The following is a 20,126-nucleotide window of genomic DNA, read 5'->3' as shown; positions in this document are numbered from 1 at the left end:
GGATAACATAAACACTCGAAAGTTCTCATGGAATCAAATTTTGGGGTGTCTTGAAAAGTATTTCATAAGGACATTTATCTTTTAGGGTAACTGAGGGTAACCTATTGATAAGATAAACTGCTTGAAGACAAGCACAACTCCAAAAGTTCGAGGGAAGAGAGGCTTGATGAATTAAGGTTTTGGTTGTTTCAATAACGTGTCTGTGGTGTCGTTCAACTAAAGCTACACGTGAGGTGTATAAGGGGGTGAAACAAGATGTTCAATACCATGTGTTTTTAAGTAGGTAGATAATCCTTCAAATTCACCACCTCCATCAGTGTAAAATAAGAGAATTTTTGTGTTAAAGCGACGTTCAAGTAAAGGATGCAGACTTTTAAAAACATCTTTAACGTCACTTTTCTTTTTCAGAGTAAATATCCACATATATTTTGAAAAGTGATCAACAAACAATGCATAGTAACACTTTTGATCAATTGACAACACCGGGGAAGGTCCCCATAAATTGCTGTAAATAATTTGCAATGGTCGTTGACTTTGCAGAGTATTTGCAGAGAAAGGTAACCTGTGCATCTTATTTGAATTGCAAGAATTACAAACTAAAGGAGTTTTTGAATCACAAAATGGAATTGAAAACTTTCTTAACAACTTATGTAAACTTTAACGATTTGGGTTGCCCCAATCGTCGATGCCACAGGTCAACAGGAAGACGACTAACTACCAAATTTGATTGAGGTTGGAAAATGCATGTTGTCTCTTGCGGCCAATCGTACAACCCATGTCTGTTCTGCCCACACACCATAGGAGCCCCCGTAGTCAGATCCTTCACAACAAAATAAAAGAAAAAAATTCAATGGATGTTTTGTTATCATGACAAAATCTAGAGACAGAGAGAAGTTTTCTTTTGATGGTTGGGGCACAGAGGGTATCATTTAATTTAAAGATTTTATTTGATGCACATAAGCGAGTGTTACTAGTGTGAGAAATTGGAATGGTATTACCATTTCCCATTGAGATCTCGTCGGGTCCATTGTAGTCCAGAAAAGTGGCTAAACTGCGAGCATCAGTTGTGATGTAATGGTTAGCCCCGGAGTCAACAATCCATGGATCTTGTTGCGGTGAAATCGGAGCAATATAATTAGCCCGATCCTGAAAGTAGTTGTGAGACCGGAATCTACACACTTTGGCAGAGTGACCGGGGCGATCACAGAGTTGACAACGAAGAAAATGGTCAGTATTTTGAGGCTGCTGATTTTGACGAGAGCGCCATTGTTGGGTATTTGAGGAGTCTCGAGCTGTCTGGGAACGCCATGGTTGGCTACCTCGTGAGGTATTACTTCCTTCCTTTTGATTGTTGTTGTTTCTTGAAGGTGCTTGGTTGTTTCGTTGAGCAATTGCAGCAGTGATTGGTGGTGTCCATTTAGCTTCTTCCTGCTTAAGAAAGATTTTATGATTAAGAAGTTTCTCATAGAGTTCTTCATAGGTGATTATTGTTTCACGTGACCGGATGGCCGCAAAAATAGCGTTATATTCAGGACCAAGGCCTTGGAGGATTCGCACAGTAAGTTGCACATCTGTATTGGCGCTCCACCGATTGCAAGTTCATCGGCAATGGAACGTATGTCACGTAGATAGTCAGTGACAGACCGAGAATATTTGGTGATACGGGCTAATTGATCTTGGAGACTGATAATTCTAGTATGAGATTTGTTTGCGAAGGAAGTGTGCAGGGATTCCCATGCTTTGTTGGCTGTTTTGGCTGTTGCAACAATAGATGCAAGTGTAGGTTCCATCGATGCCAAGATGGCATTCTGAACTAGATGATCTTGGCGGAACTAGTTAGTATAAGCTGGATTAGGAGTGCATTCATTGTTTTCTGTAAATGTGGTCGGAGGAGCAGCGATTGTACCATCAAGGTGACCAAAAAGGGTGTGTCCGTGCATGAGCATCGACACCTGTGCCTTCCAGGTTGTGAAGTTGTGGCTGCCTGCAAGTTTGATAGGTAGTTGAGATGCAGGATTAAACTGCACGATGGTAGTGCTACTGGCAATGTTATCTGCATTAACAACAGTGGCTTTGGTGGTCATGTTTTTGCGTGAGGCAGTAGGTAGGGTTGGAGAAAAAAAAAATTGGGATCGTACTCGTATGAGCTTTAGAGCCCTGATACCATAAAGGGACTACTGCTGAACAGAGAATGAGAAGATTGATGGTTTATTCATCCGTTAAAGGAGAATATATAGGCTCTAATACAACACTGAGTCCTAAAGTAATACGACAGCTAATTACACTCTTAAAGAGATACAATAACTGATAGCAGCTGTACAAACAGATAACTAATGATATAATTACAAATTATTCTCGTATATCTCTTTTAATTATATCCATAAAAATGGCTTATATGACACTTCTAAATTGTTGCATTTCAAGATCTAACATAGTAATATAGCAATTAAATGTATGATGAATACCGAGAATTTAATTTTTGGTGTATGTTGCTGAAACGTCACAGATGTCAAAAGACATAATACGTAGATAGACACTATAACTGTGGCACTTGAACATCCCAACTTTCATTGTGATCATAGCACTTCAACTTGACATAGTTGCATCTCGTGGACAAATTAACGAAAATGCACATCTGGACATCTTTAAGGGGTGCATTCCCAAATTTGGTCATGTTTATAGGGCCAACTTAAACCAAGATGTCAAAACATGAACTAGTATGATCTTTGCAAGATCATCCTCATGACTGATCAGGCTGGCAATGTTCTTTTATCTGTTGTAGTTTCTATTTTTGTCAGCAATACATGATTTTCAATTGCCACATGCAGCATTGGATCAGATAATTCCTTTTGTTCTATCTGTCTCGCTTTTATTTCTTCTTAATATAGTGTGGCATGACTATTAACGTGTAACAAAAACTAGTTTGAAATTCCGGAGCTGAAACTTGTATAGAAAAAAAAGGAAATACAAGGAATTCACTTCTCAAGATTTCCTCTCTCGTCTGAAGGAACTGCCTAAAGGAGCAGAAGGTTTATTACTGACAGATGTATTTCATACTTACAAAATGTTATTTTCTCCCTCCCCATTGTCTAAAAATTACCCTCTAATGAATTAAGACTCATGTCAAATGGTCTGCATCTCATTCCTAGTTATCTCTTTAGAACTGTGTGACAGCAGTGAACAAACATACAGACTACTTTCGCAAGAAAGGCCTAGTCATATAAATGGAGAAGTTCATAGCAAAATGCATATTAGAACAAAGAATTGAACTTGTGATGTACAATTAGTGAATAAAACATACCGTAAATAATGTTCCATAAATGTTGATACATGCATTTCTAATTTACACACAATTTAGTACTTGAATTTATAACCTAAGTATAAATATGTTTCTGATTAAATTTCGATCTGTTACGCGTTATATTTTCCATGCTAAAAGGACTTGGTGCCTTTTCATTGTCTTGTTTTTGTTATTTGTCATGGATATTATTCCTATGGGGTATTATGTCACGACCTGAACCGGGGTCCTAGCCGTGATGAGCATCCCGAACCATGAAGGCCCGGGGGCTCTTCTATATTGGTAATCATGCACAATATTCACAATAATACAAGAGAAATGCGGAAATAAACAAATGGACTCATGGTCATGCATTGAGTTTAACTTAACAGTACGAAATGAAATCAATAAGTATCTAGACAACATCCATCTCAGTCTGCGAAATCTCTAATACATCAAAATATAATAACTTGTCTAAAACCGAGACAAGGCCCCCAGTCGGACCCAAAGCCAAAGCCAAAAATGAAATAATAATGTTCTAAGAACATGCCTTCCGAAATAAAGAAGGCTCACCGACTGTACACTTCTGTCTGATAGATCTACGGCTTTGAAGGACCTCTTGACTGAGCCTCAGACCCTGAAATATAGGGGGTCAATACAGATGGACTGGTACGCAGAGCAATCCAAAATAATGTACTTTTATATATAACATAAGGGAGAACATTTCATAAAACATCATGCATAAAATAATTCAAAACACATGGGCAACTTCAAATGATCATTCAAGCAATTCTGCAGATGCAAAACCATTCTTTAGTTTACTTCTGAGTTAGGTGGTACACCCTACAATTCTACAGTCCATGGGTTATATGGAATCCTCCCTTAACTCGCTGCCAAACGCTCAACCCAAGTTTGCCGCAAAGGTTGAAGTTTCTGTTCTGATACGCCATAGGGCACTAGGCCAGCGTATAATTCCTCTTTGGGAACATAATAAACCTGTATCGGCAAAACACAGTTTCGGACAATGAGTTTTCTGAACTCGTGCCTTCTTCGGGCAAGCACCTAACTCTCTTTAAGCCCAATTTTAACCCTTTCTGAACTTACATCGTTCTAAGTTCAAAAATCTGAATGAAAATATACATTCCGTTCTGTTCTATGTTACCATGGCATTATCTGTATTGGTATCATTATATCAAGACTTGCAAGTCATCTTTCTGAGCCATAAAAAATCATATTACAGTCTCTTCTTTCAAAACATAAAGTTTGGACCACCATATTTCAAAAAATTCAAGAAGTTTCATACTTCAAAACATTTGTCAAATTATATAAAGATCACTATTTTTAATATTTCAATAAACATGTGGTGGTCATGAAGTTTGTGACAAATAATGCAACTCTTTCGTTATATATCTTCAATATTATTAACATATAAAAAACCCCTCTCTTCAATCCAAAACCATAACCAAGTCATAAAACAAAAATCAAGATATTTGTATTATGCTTCTCAAAAATGCATTTGAAATAATCCATATCGTATGAAAACAATGGGGATCCATAGTAAGAGGGGGATTCTATATGTTCATGCTCTCAATTAAATCTTCAAATTTCAACACATTAATTAAGAGCCTAGTCACTGTCTTGTTTTTGTTATTTGTCGTAGATATCATTCCTGTGGGTTATTATTTTCTCCACACATTAGTTAAGAGTGGTCATATTTTTTTTTTGGTTTTGCTTGTCCACCTTGTAGTTTTGGGTATATCAGTGAGGTCAAGAATGACAGCTGGTTCGACAGTGACCAGTGAAAGGGACTAAAACTATTTATAGCCTCTTCTGTTTTTTTTTTTTTTTGTGGATACGAATGATAGTGTTGTGCATAAAGAGTAAATAGGCAGAGTAAGTAGTATTTATAATAGCCTTTATAATATCCTGTGCTGCCCATTGGGTTCTAAGAACCTCTGGAAGTTACCTGTTTATAACATCCTAGCAAAGAAGATGGGAGTCTCTGACACTGATGATTATCAGGCCACAATTCAGAAAAGTCGTGATAGAATGAGTGACCTTAAAGCCTTTGATGATACTAAGGCTGGTGTTAAAGGGCTTGTTGACGCTGGAATCGCTGAAGTACCTCAAATATTCATTCTACCACCAAAAAACAGGCCAGAATACTCAGATACATGTGGATCACAGTTCAATTTTCCAGTGATAGACCTTGAAGGCATGAATGAGGACCCAATCAAGCATAAAGAGATTGTGGACAAAGTTCGAGATGCATCGGAGACATGGGGTTTCTTCCAAGTGGTTAATCATGGTATCCCAACACCTGTCCTTGAGGGAATGTTGCGAGGAACACAAGAGTTTTTTGAGCAAGATATCGAGGTTAAGAAACAGTATTACACTCGAGATGTCACAAAAAAGGTGGCTCACATTAGCAATTTTGATTTGTATACCCCTTCTGTTCCAGCTGCAAATTGGAGGGACTCAATTTTCTTTTCAATGGCTCCTAATCCTCCCAGTCCAGAAGAATTTCCAAGACCATGCAGGTATATGTTCTGAGTATGAATTAGAAAACCAAACTAAAGGTTCGAGAGATGAAGAAGTAATGTATTAGACTTGTGTATTATCCAAAGGTTACATTGATATATACATATATATATATATACAAGTAAAGGAAAGGCTAACTAAGGTAACTAGATATCTAAATCTCTAGAAATCAGCTAGAGAATTATATACATTTAATAAAGCACAAATTAGGGAGAGAAATCTGTACAATTGAGAGCACAAATTAGGGAAAGAAATCTGCACAATTTACTACACAATCAATCATGTCCCAATACGCCCCCGCAAGTTGAAGGTGGCGTCAATAATCTTTAACTTGGACAGATGTTGATGAAACAGAAGACGAGGCAAAGGCTTTGTAAGCATGTCTGCAAGCTGATCGGCAGCATGTAAGTGCTGAACTAGCAGCTGTTTTCGCTACACTTGATCTTTAACAAAGCGAAAATCAACTTCAATGTGTTTCATCCTACTGTAAAGTACCGGACTTTGACAAAGATAGGTAGAACCAACATTATCACAATAGATTATAGGTGGATCAGGCAGCTGCACATGTAGTTCAACAAGAATTTTTTGAACCCAATTGACCTCAGCAAGTACAGAAGCTACTGCACGATACTCTGCTTCAGTGGAGGAGCACGCAATAGTGTGTTGCTTTTTGGATGACCAACTAATAGGATATGCACTAAGGTATAGGATATATCCAGAAGTAGAGTTCCTGTCATTAATGTCACCAGCCCAATCGGTATCTGAATACATAAACAACCCAGGATTTGTCTTGCTCGTTATCTGTAAGCCATGATTTTTGGTGTACTGGAGGTATCGCAAGAGTAGCTTAACAAGAGACTAGTGTGTTTGTGTAAGAGCATGCATGAATTGAGATAATTTGTTAACTGCAAATCTTATATTTGGTCTGGTGAATGACAAATATTGAAGCTTACCAAGTACTTGGCGATACAAGGTGGCATCCATTGGAGGGGTGTCATCCTTTAAGGACAGTGAGGCCGTGGAACTCATGAGAGTTGTAATAGGCTTACATTCAGACATATTATGGGCAGCAAGAAGATCAGAAACATACTTTGCCTGAGAAAGGACGATCCCTTCTTTAGTGCGGAGAACCTTAATACCCAAAAAGTAGTGGAGATGTCCGAGGTCTTTGAGAGAGAATCTGGATGAAAGAACCTGAATAGTTTTCTTGATAACCTCAGATTTTGATCCAGTGATAATTATGTCATAAACATATACAAGAATGTAGATCAATGCTTCATTTTGATGATGAATAAACAGAGAAGAGTCAGAGTTAGACTTTTGAAAGCCAATTTGAAGCAAGAACTGCTTTAACTCAGAGTACCAGGCTCGAGGGGCCTGCTTAAGTCCATAAATTGTTTTTTTTTTTAATTTGCACACATAACCACGAGGTTGACACATATAAACATCTTCTTCAAGGTTTCCTTGAAGAAATGCGTTATTCACATCCAGTTGGTGCAAATGCTAATTTTTCTGAACTGCAAGCGATAAAATGAGTCTAACAGTAACAGTTTTTACCACTGGACTGAATGTAGAGTTATAATCCACACCCGGTCGTTGCGTGAAGCCCTTTTCAACTAGTCGAGCTTTATACTTGTCAACACTTCCATCTGATTTGGTTTTGATACGATAGAGCCATTTACAATCAACAACATTTTGAGAAGAGGATGGTGGTACAAGCTCCCATATCTTGTTGTTCATCAATGCTTCAAACTCAAGTTTCATTGCTTCTTTCCAGTGTGGACTCTTTTGGGCTTGGTTATAAGTGGTGGGAAGTGGTTCAGTTAATGCAATTGTAAGATAATCAAATGTTGGCTTGGGTTTGGTGATATTATTTTGTGAACGAGTAACAAGTCGGTGAATAGATGGTTGTTGGGTATGTTCGAAAGCTATGGTAGAGGATTGGTGATGATTGTGAGATGGAATGAATGGGAAGGGGTCTGGAGTTGGTGTAGATAAAGGGTTTGTCTGGGTGTGCCAATTTCAGTGTTGATACTGGATTAGTGGTTGTGTGGTAGGTGGGACAACAATAGGCTGAGCAATCTGAGCTGGCGGCAGGAGTTGGTGTTGCTACCAAAGAAAGACCTGAAGAAGAACCTGTAGGAGGTATCGCCGACAATTCCGGAGCAACCTTGATTGGCTGGAGAATCTCATAATCCACTGGAGGCATAGACTTGACACTAAGGTCATTTGACTCTTTGTACAAGATATCCCACTCTAATTTTGAAATTCTTTTTTTTTCAAAGATGAAAATATATCAGAAAAAGGAAATTTATTTTCATAAAAAATAACATCTCATGAAATATATATCCTTTGTGAAATAGGATCATACACTGATAGCTGTGATGGGTATTAGAATAGCCTAAATAAACACAAGGGGTGGACTTGGGTTCTAGTTTGTGTTTGGCATATGGTTTAAGCCATGGATAACATAGGCAACCAAACGTACGAATAGATTGTTAATTTGAAATTTCTCCAAATAATCGTTGGTATGGAGAATCATAATGAAGTTTGCGGGTGGGAAGCCAATTAATCAAGAATGTGGCTTGTTGACACGCAAAGGACCAAAATACTGGAGGCATGGTGTAAAATGATTTTTTCTATTTCAATGATGTGCCGATGTCTACGTTCAGCCATAGCTACCTGTTGTGGTGTATATGGTGGTGATACAAGGTGCTCAATGCCAGTGGTGTGAAGAAATGACTTAAAACCTTCAAACTTACCACCACCATCAGTATAAACTGAGAGTATTTTTGTATGAAAATAATTTTCAACAAAGGGTTTAAATTTAGAAACAAACTCTTTTGACCTCACTTTTATTTTTAAGTGTATACAACCAAATGCATTTTGCAAATTGATCAACAAAAATTACATAATATAATTTTTTGTCAATTGACAAAACAGGTGATGGGCCCCACATCACTGAAAATAATTTATAAAGGTTTTTTGCTCACTAGAGTATTCTCAGAAAAGGGGTGCCGATGGCTTATATTAGAAGATCAGGAATTACAATGATCAAACATTTCAAAATTTGGAATTGGAATTGAAAACTTATGTGAGAGTGTTTTAAACACTCTTTTATTTAGGTGTCCTAATTTTCTATGCCAAGATTGTTGAGATTCTGCCATATAGGATTGCTAGCTCAGATTGCATTGGGATCCTCCAACAGGCCACTCATAAAGTCCTTCTTTATTCTGGCCTAGTGCCAATGGTGTCCCCGTACTCAGATCATTCACAAGAAAATCAAAAGGAAAAAATTCTATAAGGTTACGTTTAATCTCTGGTGCACACAAAGTATTCAAAAGATGAAACATTTTATTTGAAGCATTTATTTGAACATGACCAGTGTGAGTTATAGGAATTTTGTTACCATTGTCCATGGTAATATCATCAGTACCAGTGTAGTCATCTGGACCTTGAAGATTTTGAGAATCAGCAATCACATGATGCGATGCTCCTGAATCGATAACCCAAGGCGTGGAAGCAAAGTTTGCTCTGGCTTCAATTGTGGGAACATGAACGACACACATTGGCAGTATGCCCAGTGCGACCGCATAACTACAAAATTGATGAGTTTGTTGAGGGGCTGTTGGACGCCAATTTGGTGATGTGGCTGGTGCATTCGTTGGATGCCAATTTGGAGATGAGGTTTGTGCATTTTGTTGATTGGGATGTTATAGATGCCATGGTTGTCCTCTCTTATTATTGTGGGGTGTAAAGTTATTTGGTGATGGTTTATGTGCCACTGTAACTATAATTGAGGCCTGATTAGGCTCATTGTGTTTGAGGAGAAACTCTCTATTGAGAAGCTTATTGTATAGTTCCTCATACGAGATAGGTGTATCTCGCACTTTGGATAGCCGCTGAAATTGAATCATACTCTGGTCCTAGACCACTGAGAATTTTGACCGCAAGTTCATCATTTGGAATAGGAGTTCCAGCCGTTGCAAGTTCATCAGCAACATTCCTAATCTCGCGCAAGTACTCGTTCATACTGCGAGAGTTTTTTGTGATGGTAGCCAGAGAGTTTCGGAGACTAAAACCCTTGTATGTGATTTGTTAGCATACAGGTTATTTTGAGGTGGAAGTTTTGGCGATTGCAGAGGTGATTGTAGGATCAATAGATGCCATTAAGGCATTGCGTATCAACTGTTCTTGGCGAAACCAGAGTTTGTACTTTGGATTGGGTAACTCTTGATTGTTGAGGGTTACAGTTTTTGATGGTGTTGTCAAGGTTCCATCGAGATAGCAGTAGAGATCATGACCGAACATGAGAGATTCGACCTGCACTTTCCAAATGACAAAGCTCATTGGACCAGTAGGTTTGAGGGGAAGCTGAGAACTTAGGTTAAATTGCACCAGATGGATGGTGTTATTAGCAGGGATAGTAGAATCACTTGGAATCACCATGGATGCCATAGAACCAAAGAGAAAAAAAATTGGAAGCGATTGAGAAGACTCGTTGGAGTTTAGAAAGGCTTTGATACCATAAAGACTCGAGAGATGAAGAAGTAATGTATTAGACTTGTGTATTATCCAAAGGTTACATTGATATATATATACAAGTAAAGGAAAGGCTAACTAAGGTAACTAGATATCTAAATCAATAGAAATCAGCTAGAGAATTATATACATTTAATAGAGCACAAATTAGGGAGAGAAATCTGCACAATTTACTACTCAATCAATCATGTCCCAATACAAACAACTTCAGTTACAAATCTAGTAACTAAATACCATGTATTATGCTGTGACAAAAATCAAGAATAAACCATAAAAATGTTGGCATTTGTCACATGTTTCCTTGCAATTCAGTTACGCTGAGTCTAAGTTTTGATAAATACTAGTTGGGAAAAGTTAGAAAATTTAACTAGAAATCCGGACCCTGAGAGCTAACCAATCATAGCATTTCTCTTTTAATATTGATATGTGCTGTTCATTAATTTTATGGAATTGCTGCAGGGAGATACTAATGGACTACTCTAAGCATGTGATGGAATTGGGCAAATCCTTGTTTGAATTATTGTCTGAGGGTCTAGGTCTCAATCCATCTTATCTCAATAATATTGATTGCACGGAGGGGCTCAGTGTTTTGGGCCATTATTATCCAGCATGCCCTCAGCCAGAACTCGCCATTGGCACCAGTAAACATTCTGACAATGATTTTATCACAGTGCTTCTACAAGATCATATCGGGGGACTACAAGTGCTTCACCAGAATCAGTGGGTTGATGTTCCTCCTACACCTGGTGCTCTTGTAGTGAACATCGGAGATCTTCTGCAGGCTAGTAGTCTTTTTCTTTTCGATCCTTATTTGGTACTGATACTAGTTGTGCTTATTTTTTCTACTTTTTTTCCAGCTCATATCAAATGATAAGTACGTAAGTGTTGAGCACCGAGTATTGGCAAATAAAGTAGGACCAAGAATATCAGTTGCATGCTTCTTCTACACAGGTCCATTTCCATCTTCTAAGCTTTATGGACCAATTACTGAATTGCTGTCAGAAGATAATCCTCCAAAATATCGCGCAACCACAGTGGAAGATTACACTCACTACTTCCGTAAAAAGGGTCTGGATGGAACTTCTGCATTGTTGCATTTCAAAATATAATCACAGCAATGGAACAATGAACGTATGATGAGTACTAAGAATTTAACTTTTGATGTATCTTATGCTTAAGGTACATAAATGTTGAAACAACTGTTATGATCTTTGCAAGATCTTCCTTTTTATCTGTTATAGTGTCTATTCTGGTGTCAATTAACACATGTAGCATTGGATAAAATGTTTGTTTTTGTTCTATCTTGTTTTTTTTTTTTTTTTTGTAAATATAGTGTGTGACCAAGACGGAGTACTTGGAATGTAAGTTCAGTGATTTGATGTATGAGGATGAGGTGGTAGTGAAGATGGATTTCCAGGTTGTTTGTAAGAGCGATAGTTTTAAGTATATTTGGTCTATGATTCGTGTTAGAAATCGGGCAGAAATAAAGCAAACCACAAGCAGAAAGAAAACAAGAACACACAGATTTACGTAAAAACCCTTGCAGAAAAAATCACGGGCAGAGGCAGAGGAGGTTTCACTTTTAGAGGAGAGGAGTACAATGTGGATTGACGTAATTTCTGAATGAATAAAAATCGAACCACTAATTGCAATTATATAATACATGCATACAAATAAGTCCTAGGCCCAAAAACATAAAGGTTTATACGACGGGGGCTTGCCCCCGCACCCCATCGAGATATTCAGGATCAGACCTGTTGGCCGATCCCTATGCTATCACCACAGACCCTATTGAAAATCACAAACATAGGTCGCACCGCAAAACTTTCTGGGCCAGATCAACAAAATTCGGGTCACAAATCTAACAATTCAAGGGAATGGAGAGATTGACGAGGATGACACTCACCATATTGGGGCAGGTTGGATGAAATGGAGGCTCGCCTCTGGAGTTTTGTGTGATAAGAAGGTACCTCCCAAGCTTAAAGGCAACCTCTATAGACTGGCAGTCCATTCGATCATGCTGTATGGAGCGGAGTATTGGCCAGTCAAGAACTCTCACATCAAAAAGTTAAAGGTAATAGAAATAAGGATGTTGCGTTGGATGTGTGGACTTATTAGGAGAGATAGAGTTAGAAATGAGACTATTCGGGAGAAGGTGGGAGTGGCTTCGTTGGAGGACAAGATGCGGAAAGTGAGGTTGAGATGGTTTGGGCATGTGATGAGGAGGGGCACTGATGCCCCAGTTCATAGGTGTGAGAGATTGACTTTGGATAGTTTCAGGAGAGGTAGAGGTTGGCCAAACAAATACTGGAGGAAGGTGATTAGACATGACGTGGAGTAGTAGGAAGGTGATTAGACATGACATAGAGTAGTTACAGCTTACTGAGGACATGGCCCTAGATAGGAAGGTATGGAGGACACGAATTAGGTTAGAGCGCTAGTGTGTGTGGGTGAGTCATAGCCAATAAATAAGAGTGCTTTGGTGTTGCCTTGCTAGTAGTCGTAGGGTTTTGCATATAGGTTGGAGTTTCTAGTTAGGAGAGTTTGAGTAAGGTGTGTGCTTTCGATTAGATAGTGTATAGTACTACTCTGTGGTGTCTTATTTCTATTATTTCATCTTGTTTCATATTTTATTACAACTTTGTTTATTGTCTTTTGTCTTGAACTGGGGGTCTATTGGAAACAACCTCTCTACTTCTTCGGAAGTAGTGGTATGGACTGCGTATATTTTACCCTCCCTAGACCACACTATGTGGGAATACACTAGGTATGTTGTTGTTGTTGTGATTACTGCTCATGAGTAACGAAAATTAGTTTTAAATTTCGAAGCTAACAATGTATAAAGAAAAAAGAAATACAAGATGATGAGTTCAAGTTCCTCCTAGAATTTTGTATTTTGATAATTGACAAACCTGATGAGAGCACCTGTATGCAACGCTATCTTATCTAAAAGTTCATTATGCGATATATGTCTCTGCACTGCTCTGTGATAGTTGTATATAGCAGTAAGGCTGAGGTTTACCGCAGTGGTCCTCCCCCATCCTTCAATGAGAATCAATTGAAGCTTTTCTCTCCCATCACCTCTCATATATACATACACATATATCATTAAATTGGAAGAAAACCTAGTTTTTGCAAAAATCAAAAGGAGTTTATTCTCTTCTGCAAAAGCCACCGCTCTGAGCTATTGGAGACAAATCTTAACAACCGAGAAACCATTCTGCTCAGAGTGAAAAGTGTCCCTTCTTATAGGATGATTGAGTCTTTGTAATTTCATTTTTAACATTGTAATCCCACCCCTCTTCAAGAGATTAGTGTGGGTATTTATGTTTCTTTTTTCTTTTCTACTTATGGGTGTTATCTAGAGTTAGCTGATGGAGTCTTTGCAACATAGTCATTGTGAAGAGGGATTGCAATAGAGTTATTGCAAGGGATTAGGGAGTAAGAGGTTAATTCCTAGATTACATATGATTGTAATATGAAATTTGCTTGGTGCTAGTAAAACAATTAAGAAATCCCATTTGGGAAGGTCATGGTTTTATTCCCTTCATCAAGGAAGTTTCCACGTAAACATCTTGTGTCCTTACTTTACTGCTGCTTACTTTCTGTTCTTGATATAACTTGTCTTTCTAGCTTAGCCAGCAGGTTGAGAAACAAGTCCTTAGTACTGTGGTGGACTCATATTAGTTTTTACAAGATATTCTCTTCTCAAGATTTGAGGAAAGAACTGCCTAAAGAAGAATGTTGTAATCTGTGTAATCTGCAGATTATGTATTCCCTATAGGGATAACTGATGAAGAAAGTATAGTAGGAAATAGTGAAAAAGAAGAGAATTAAGAGAAAGCATGTAGAATGTATAGATTATCTTGATTGAACTATACACTTGGTAGGCATTTATACACTAGTTCAATGAGTAACTACTTCTAACTGCCTTAACTAATCTTGATCAACCCCTTAACTAACTGCTAATATAGTGACTGTATAATTGAAACAATTACTAAACTACCCTTGCTTGTTGCTTACTCTCAATACTCCCCCTCAAGCTAGGAGTAGTGAAGATGTCCTGCAGCCCAAGCTTAGAGCTAAGATAGTGGTGTTGAACTTTTGTAAGTCCTTTGGTTATTAAGTCAACTGGTTGATCCCTTGTTGAAACATATCTGGTTGTCACCATTCCTTGATTGATCTTCTCTCGAATGTAATGGCAATCTATTTCAATGTTTTTGGTTCTTTCATGGTAAACTGGATTGGATGCTATTTGCATTGCTACTTTACTGTATGTGAATATTTGAACAGGTTGCTTTACCTCAATGCCAAGCTCTTTCATCAATCCCAAGATCTAAACTAATTCAGTTACTATTGTAGCCATGCTCCTGTATTCAGATTCTGCAGAGCTTCTAGACACAGTGCTTTGTTTCTTTGATTTCCATGACACCAGTGAGTCACCTAGTTTCACAAAGTAGCCTGAAACTGACTTTCTAGTGTGAGGACATACTGCCCAGTCAACATCACAGTATGCTGTGATATCAGTGTTGCTCTTACTAAATAAGAGTACACCTTGACCTAGATGATTCTTGGTGTGCCTCACAACTCTCATAGAAGCTTCCATGTGAGACTGTTTTGGCTGTTGTAAGTACTGACTTAGAGTTTGTAATGTAAAAGCTATATCAGGTTTTGTCATGGTAAGATATAGAAGTTTACCTATTAACCTTTGATACTTTTCTTGGTCAGCTAAAGAATCATTTACTACAGAAGATTCAGTGCTTTTGATATAGTCATCAAACTCTTTGGTTGTCAGCTTTGTGTTTGTATCTACAGGTGTTGCTGTAGGTTTTGCACCACCTAGTCCTGTTTCTACAATGAGTTCCAAGGAATATTTCCTTTGGTGCATTAAGATTCCATGCTTAGATCTAGCAAATTCAATTCCTAGGAAGTATTTTAACTCTCCTAGATCCTTCATCTTGAACACCTTCTTTAAATCTGCTTTAGTCTCTTCTATGACATTGATACTGTCTCCCGTTATGAGTATATCATCAACATATATGAGAACTATCACAACCCCAACTTTTGATTTCTTGATGAATAAAGAGTGATCCAACTCACTTTGTTTGAACTGAAGATTGATCAAAGCTTCCAACAGCTTAGCATTCTGTTATCTTAAAGCTTGTTTGAGACTATAGAGGGATTTTCTAAGTATGCACACTATCTTCTCCCCCTGACTTTGAAATCCCTGAGGCATTTCCATATAAATCTCATCAAGAAAATTACCCTGAAGGAAGGCATTAAATACATCCATCTAATGTATATGCCACTGATTTTGAGCGGCAATGGTTAAGATTGTCCTGACAGTTTTCATCTTAACTACTAGGGAAAAAGTCTCTGGATAGTCAATCCCTTCCTTTTAACTATACCTCTTAGCTACAAGTCTATCTTTTAGTCTTTCAATTTCACCCGTTGACTTGTATTTAATCTTATAAATCCACTTACATCCTATAGGCTTTTTCCCTTCAGGTAGTTTAACAATTTCCCAGGTCTGACTACCTTCAAGTGCAGAAATTTCTGACTGCATGATGTCCATCCATCTTGGATCAGTAGCAGCCTCATTGAAGGTTTTTGGTTCAGTCATATTGGACATATTAGCTAAATATGTCTAATAGGAAGCAGATAACTGATCATATGCTATGTAGTTGTCCATAGCATAGGGCCCATCTTGAATACTTAGTGACACAAAATCTTTCATCCACAGGGGTGGCCTCCTTTCCCTTTCTAATCTTCTGTGCTCCTGAATATTATTCGTATGGTCAGTGTGAGGTATTGAATGACCATTTCTTTGATGATCAACTTCTGGGGGATGTGGTTGAGGAATTGTAGCTGATAGAGGTGGATTTAATCCTTCATCGGCTTTCAATTCCTCATAGCTTAATTCAACTTGTTGAAATATGCTTAGATCAGTAGCTTGTTTCACTAGTGTGAATGGAAACACATCTTCGTTGAAAATAACATCTCTGTTGATAAAGAAAGAGTTAGTTTTAATATCATAAAGAATGTAGCCCTTTTGTACTTCTGAGTATCCCATAAGTACAACAGGCCTTGCTCTAAACTTAAGCTTATCTAGTTCTTGAGTACATGACAGCATCATAAGACCCTTGAATTATCGCAGGATTAGAACCTAATATCCCAGAACTAGCACTCATGGTTTTTTGACTCTCATCACAGATGATCATAGAGTAAGCCTGGTTAACTGATAGCATAGGGTTCATTAACAAGATTTGACTACTAGCCTGAATATAGGAATCATTTAGCCCCATTAAAAACTGGAACAATTTCAACTTCTGCATGTGTTGCACATATTCTTTTGATTTTTCACAATTACAGGCAGGAACAGGAACTAGAGACTCAAATTCTTCCCAAAGATCCTTCAGCCTTGAATAATACACAGTCACCGAAGTAGTTCCTTGACTCAAGGTAGCTATTTCTTTATGAATGTTAAAAGTTCTTGCCCCATCAACCTTGTGAAACCTTTCATTCAATTCTTCCCAGACGGATTGAGCATTTGAAGCATACATTATACCTCCTAACAGACCCTTTGACACAGAATTCATAAGCCAAGATAGAACTATGGCATTTACCCTTTCCCAATGATTTCCCAATTCTGGAAATCTTTCTTTTAGGCATGAACCATCCACCAACCCTAGCTTGTTTCTACCCAAAAATGCAATTCTCATAGATCTATACCACATTGCATTATTATCAACCCTAGTTAACTGAAATGAAATTATCTGAGATCCACTTACATCTGAGAGTTAGTGGAACAGTGGGTAATTATAATCCGTGGTAGAGGCTTGATCACTATTGGAACATGAGGCATTTGTGACTCTAGGAGGTGCCATTGTTATCAGCTAGAATTTTCAAGAAAGCTTCAGAGAAGAGAAGAGATGGAAAGAATTAGTAGTAGCATCACAGAAATTAGTTAAGCAGAATCGACTAGCTTCGCCTAGTAGGCTTTGATACCATGTTTTAATCTGTGTAATCTGCAGATTATGTACTCCCTATAGGAATAACTGATGAAGAAAGTATAGTAGGAAATAGTGAAGAAGAAGAGAATTAAGAGAAAGCATGTAGAATGTATTCATTATCTTGATTGAACTGTACACTTGGTAGGTATTTATACACTAGTTCAATGAGTAACTACTTCTAACTGCCTTAACTAATCTTGATCAACCCCTTAACTAACTGCTAATACAGTGGCTGTATAATTGAGACAATTACTAAACTACCGTTGCTTGTTGCTTACTCTCAACAAAGTAGAAGGGTTATGAATGATAGATGCACCTCATACTTATTAAAATGTTTTTTTCTCCTTTCTAACGAAATTCAAACTCATGTCAAAGGGTCTGCGTCTTAATACTTGTCATCCCTTTCAAACTATATGTCGCCACTTCATGTAGAAGCTTAAGCCTAGTCATCTTTGTTGAATTTCGTGTGACCATCTCTTCTAAATGTTTTAAAACTTCAAGGGAAGAAAACATATATTAATTCAATCTTATATTAGCATGCGTACTTGTGCTAACCTGATCATTTTCTTGGGCCATGCATATGGAAGTACCTTTTGGTACTGGCTGACAGTCAGATAGGACACTAGTTCTATATGACTGACCACCTCGTTTAATATATCTAAGTTGTTAAGAGTAGGAATCCTGTTTTTTTATTCAATAATGTCTTAACAATTTCAATAAATATCAACTATTCTGAGATGCTTGCCCACTGCCTTCTATTTCTATTAATCTCTTAGACTTGTTCTTGGAAAACCGAAGTGGAATATAACTTGCCGCACAAACCAACATAGTTTGTAAGTCTTTTTTTTAATAGGTAACTATGTGTACATATACATAGTCTTATACATTCTAGGTTTGTTGCTTGTCTGATGTCCTTATCATCCAAAACTGGGTAATGCCGTTCCCTCCTAATCTTCAGAGCTTGTAATTGTGACATTCAAATGTGTACTTGCAGCTTGCAAACCAATTTTTCCTTTCCTGGACTTAATTCCACACGATGTTATTCATCTTCTCTCTTTTCTAGATTTGGCATTTTTTTTATTTCTCTTGTTGTCATAGAAATTAAAGTACATTAGAACATCAAATTGAAGTACTTCTCATCCAAGTAAAGAGCCTGAGGAACTCTAGTTTATTAATCTATCAGAGCAAAAAAAGATGGTAGTCTCTAGCACAGATGATTTTGAGGCCAGAGTTCAGGAAAGTTATAACAAAATGAGTCACAAAAGCCTTTGATGATACTAAGGCGGGCGTCAAAAACCTTGTTGATGCTGGAATCACTAAAGTACCTAAAACAAACTCAAATATGCTATATTCTTGAATATTGTTCTAGTGATTCTTAGTTATTAATGACTTAAACCTATTGTCAATAAAACAAGCTCCACAACTACAATTAGCTAAGATCATGAAAGATGTTGTTTCTGTTCTGCTCATCTCCCTTCCGGCCTTCCATAGCTACCACTATATAATCTGATATCCTCATCTTTGGGGGCGGGGGGGGGGGGGAGGGGGGGAGAATCAGTGGGTTCAGACAGAGACCAAACACAGGCATTAAAAATGACCAACTCATTTCTTCTGCTTAATTGGGCTTCAAATAGCTAGTTTGTTGGTATGAACAATTGATAGCGACCATTGTGGTCTAAATTCCAAGTGTCCAAGAGTCTAAAGTGGTGTCTCTTCTGGAAAAAGTAATCTAAAGTAACTAGATTCGTTCCTAGTACATGAATTAATTACCTAGTTCATGTCTTAGGAAATTAATTGTAATTGAAACGAACCAATACCACAAAACAAAAGAAAACAAGAACACACAGATTTTATGTGGAAACCGTTGATAGAAAAAACTACAAGCAGAGAAGGAGGAAATTCACTATAATGGAGAGGAATATAATGAGGAGACGAAAGTCTCAATGACGTATAAAAACCGTCTGTTGAAAATATGTCTCAGAAATAAAGTAGGAATAGATATTTTTAGTAGTTTTTAATTATTAGAGTCCTATGTGACTTAGAAATTAGCTGTCCCTTTATTATTTGACAAGGAATTAGTTATCCCAATTTAAATTGAAGTGTAGTTAGAAATTTAGCTATAAATACATGTTTTGAGTTATTAATAAAATAATTTTCTTTGACAATGCTATTACCATATTTTATTTTTCTCCAACTCTTTCTCTGTTATTTCTCCAATTCGAAGCTAAAAATCAACAATTGGTATCAGAGCCAATTTCTTGAGGGATCTGTGAGAGATGAATTCTTAAAACAACCTTTTCCAAATAGCTCCTCATGTCTTTGTTGGTGAGAATTACCATCTTTGGGCAGTAAGAATGGAGACTTATCTTGAGGGCTTAGATCTTTGGGAGGCCATGTAGGAGGATTATGAGATTCTTCCGCTGCCCGATAATCCCACGGTAGTCCTGATCAAAAGTCAAAAGGAAAAGAAAATAAGAAAATCAAAAGCAAAAGCGACTTTGTTTGCTAGTGTTTCTCCAACAATTTTCATGAGAATTATGGCCTTTAAATTGGCAAAAGAAATTTGGGGTAATCTAAAGGAAGAATATACAGAAGATGAAAAAATACGAGGCATGAAGGTGTTGAATCTAATAAGGAAATTCGAATTGCAAAAAATGAAGGAATCTGAGACCGTCAAAGAGTACTCAGACTGTCTTCTTGACATTGTTAACAAGGTAAGATTGCTTTACACAAAATATAAGGATTCAAGAATT

General features: G+C 37.5%; 2 protein-coding genes across 2 annotated transcripts; one reads left to right on the top strand and one right to left on the bottom strand.

The window, feature by feature from the left end:
* The first annotated feature begins 5,128 nt into the window (after window positions 1-5,128).
* On the top strand, window positions 5,129-11,659 carry LOC107864587 (1-aminocyclopropane-1-carboxylate oxidase homolog). The gene is made up of 3 exons (XM_016711006.2): window positions 5,129-5,817; window positions 10,820-11,141; window positions 11,218-11,659. Exons 1-3 carry the CDS (start codon window positions 5,270-5,272, stop codon window positions 11,467-11,469), a joined length of 1,122 nt encoding a protein of 373 aa, XP_016566492.1. The 5' UTR covers window positions 5,129-5,269; the 3' UTR covers window positions 11,470-11,659.
* Window positions 11,660-14,696: 3,037 nt separating this feature from the next.
* LOC107865740 (uncharacterized mitochondrial protein AtMg00810-like) lies at window positions 14,697-15,983 on the bottom strand. Its single transcript, XM_016711934.1, has 2 exons — window positions 15,845-15,983; window positions 14,697-15,487 (listed from the first exon to the last, which is right to left on the bottom strand). The coding sequence occupies exons 1-2, from the start codon at window positions 15,981-15,983 to the stop codon at window positions 14,697-14,699; spliced, it is 930 nt and encodes a 309-aa protein (XP_016567420.1).
* Between the last annotated feature and the right edge of the window lie 4,143 nt (window positions 15,984-20,126).

The sequence above is a fragment of the Capsicum annuum genome, chromosome 3 (assembly GCF_002878395.1).
Source record: "Capsicum annuum cultivar UCD-10X-F1 chromosome 3, UCD10Xv1.1, whole genome shotgun sequence".
Taxonomy (NCBI): Eukaryota; Viridiplantae; Streptophyta; class Magnoliopsida; order Solanales; family Solanaceae; genus Capsicum; species Capsicum annuum.
Note: the sequence above shows the minus strand (reverse complement) of the source record. Positions and strands in the feature narration are given on the sequence as shown.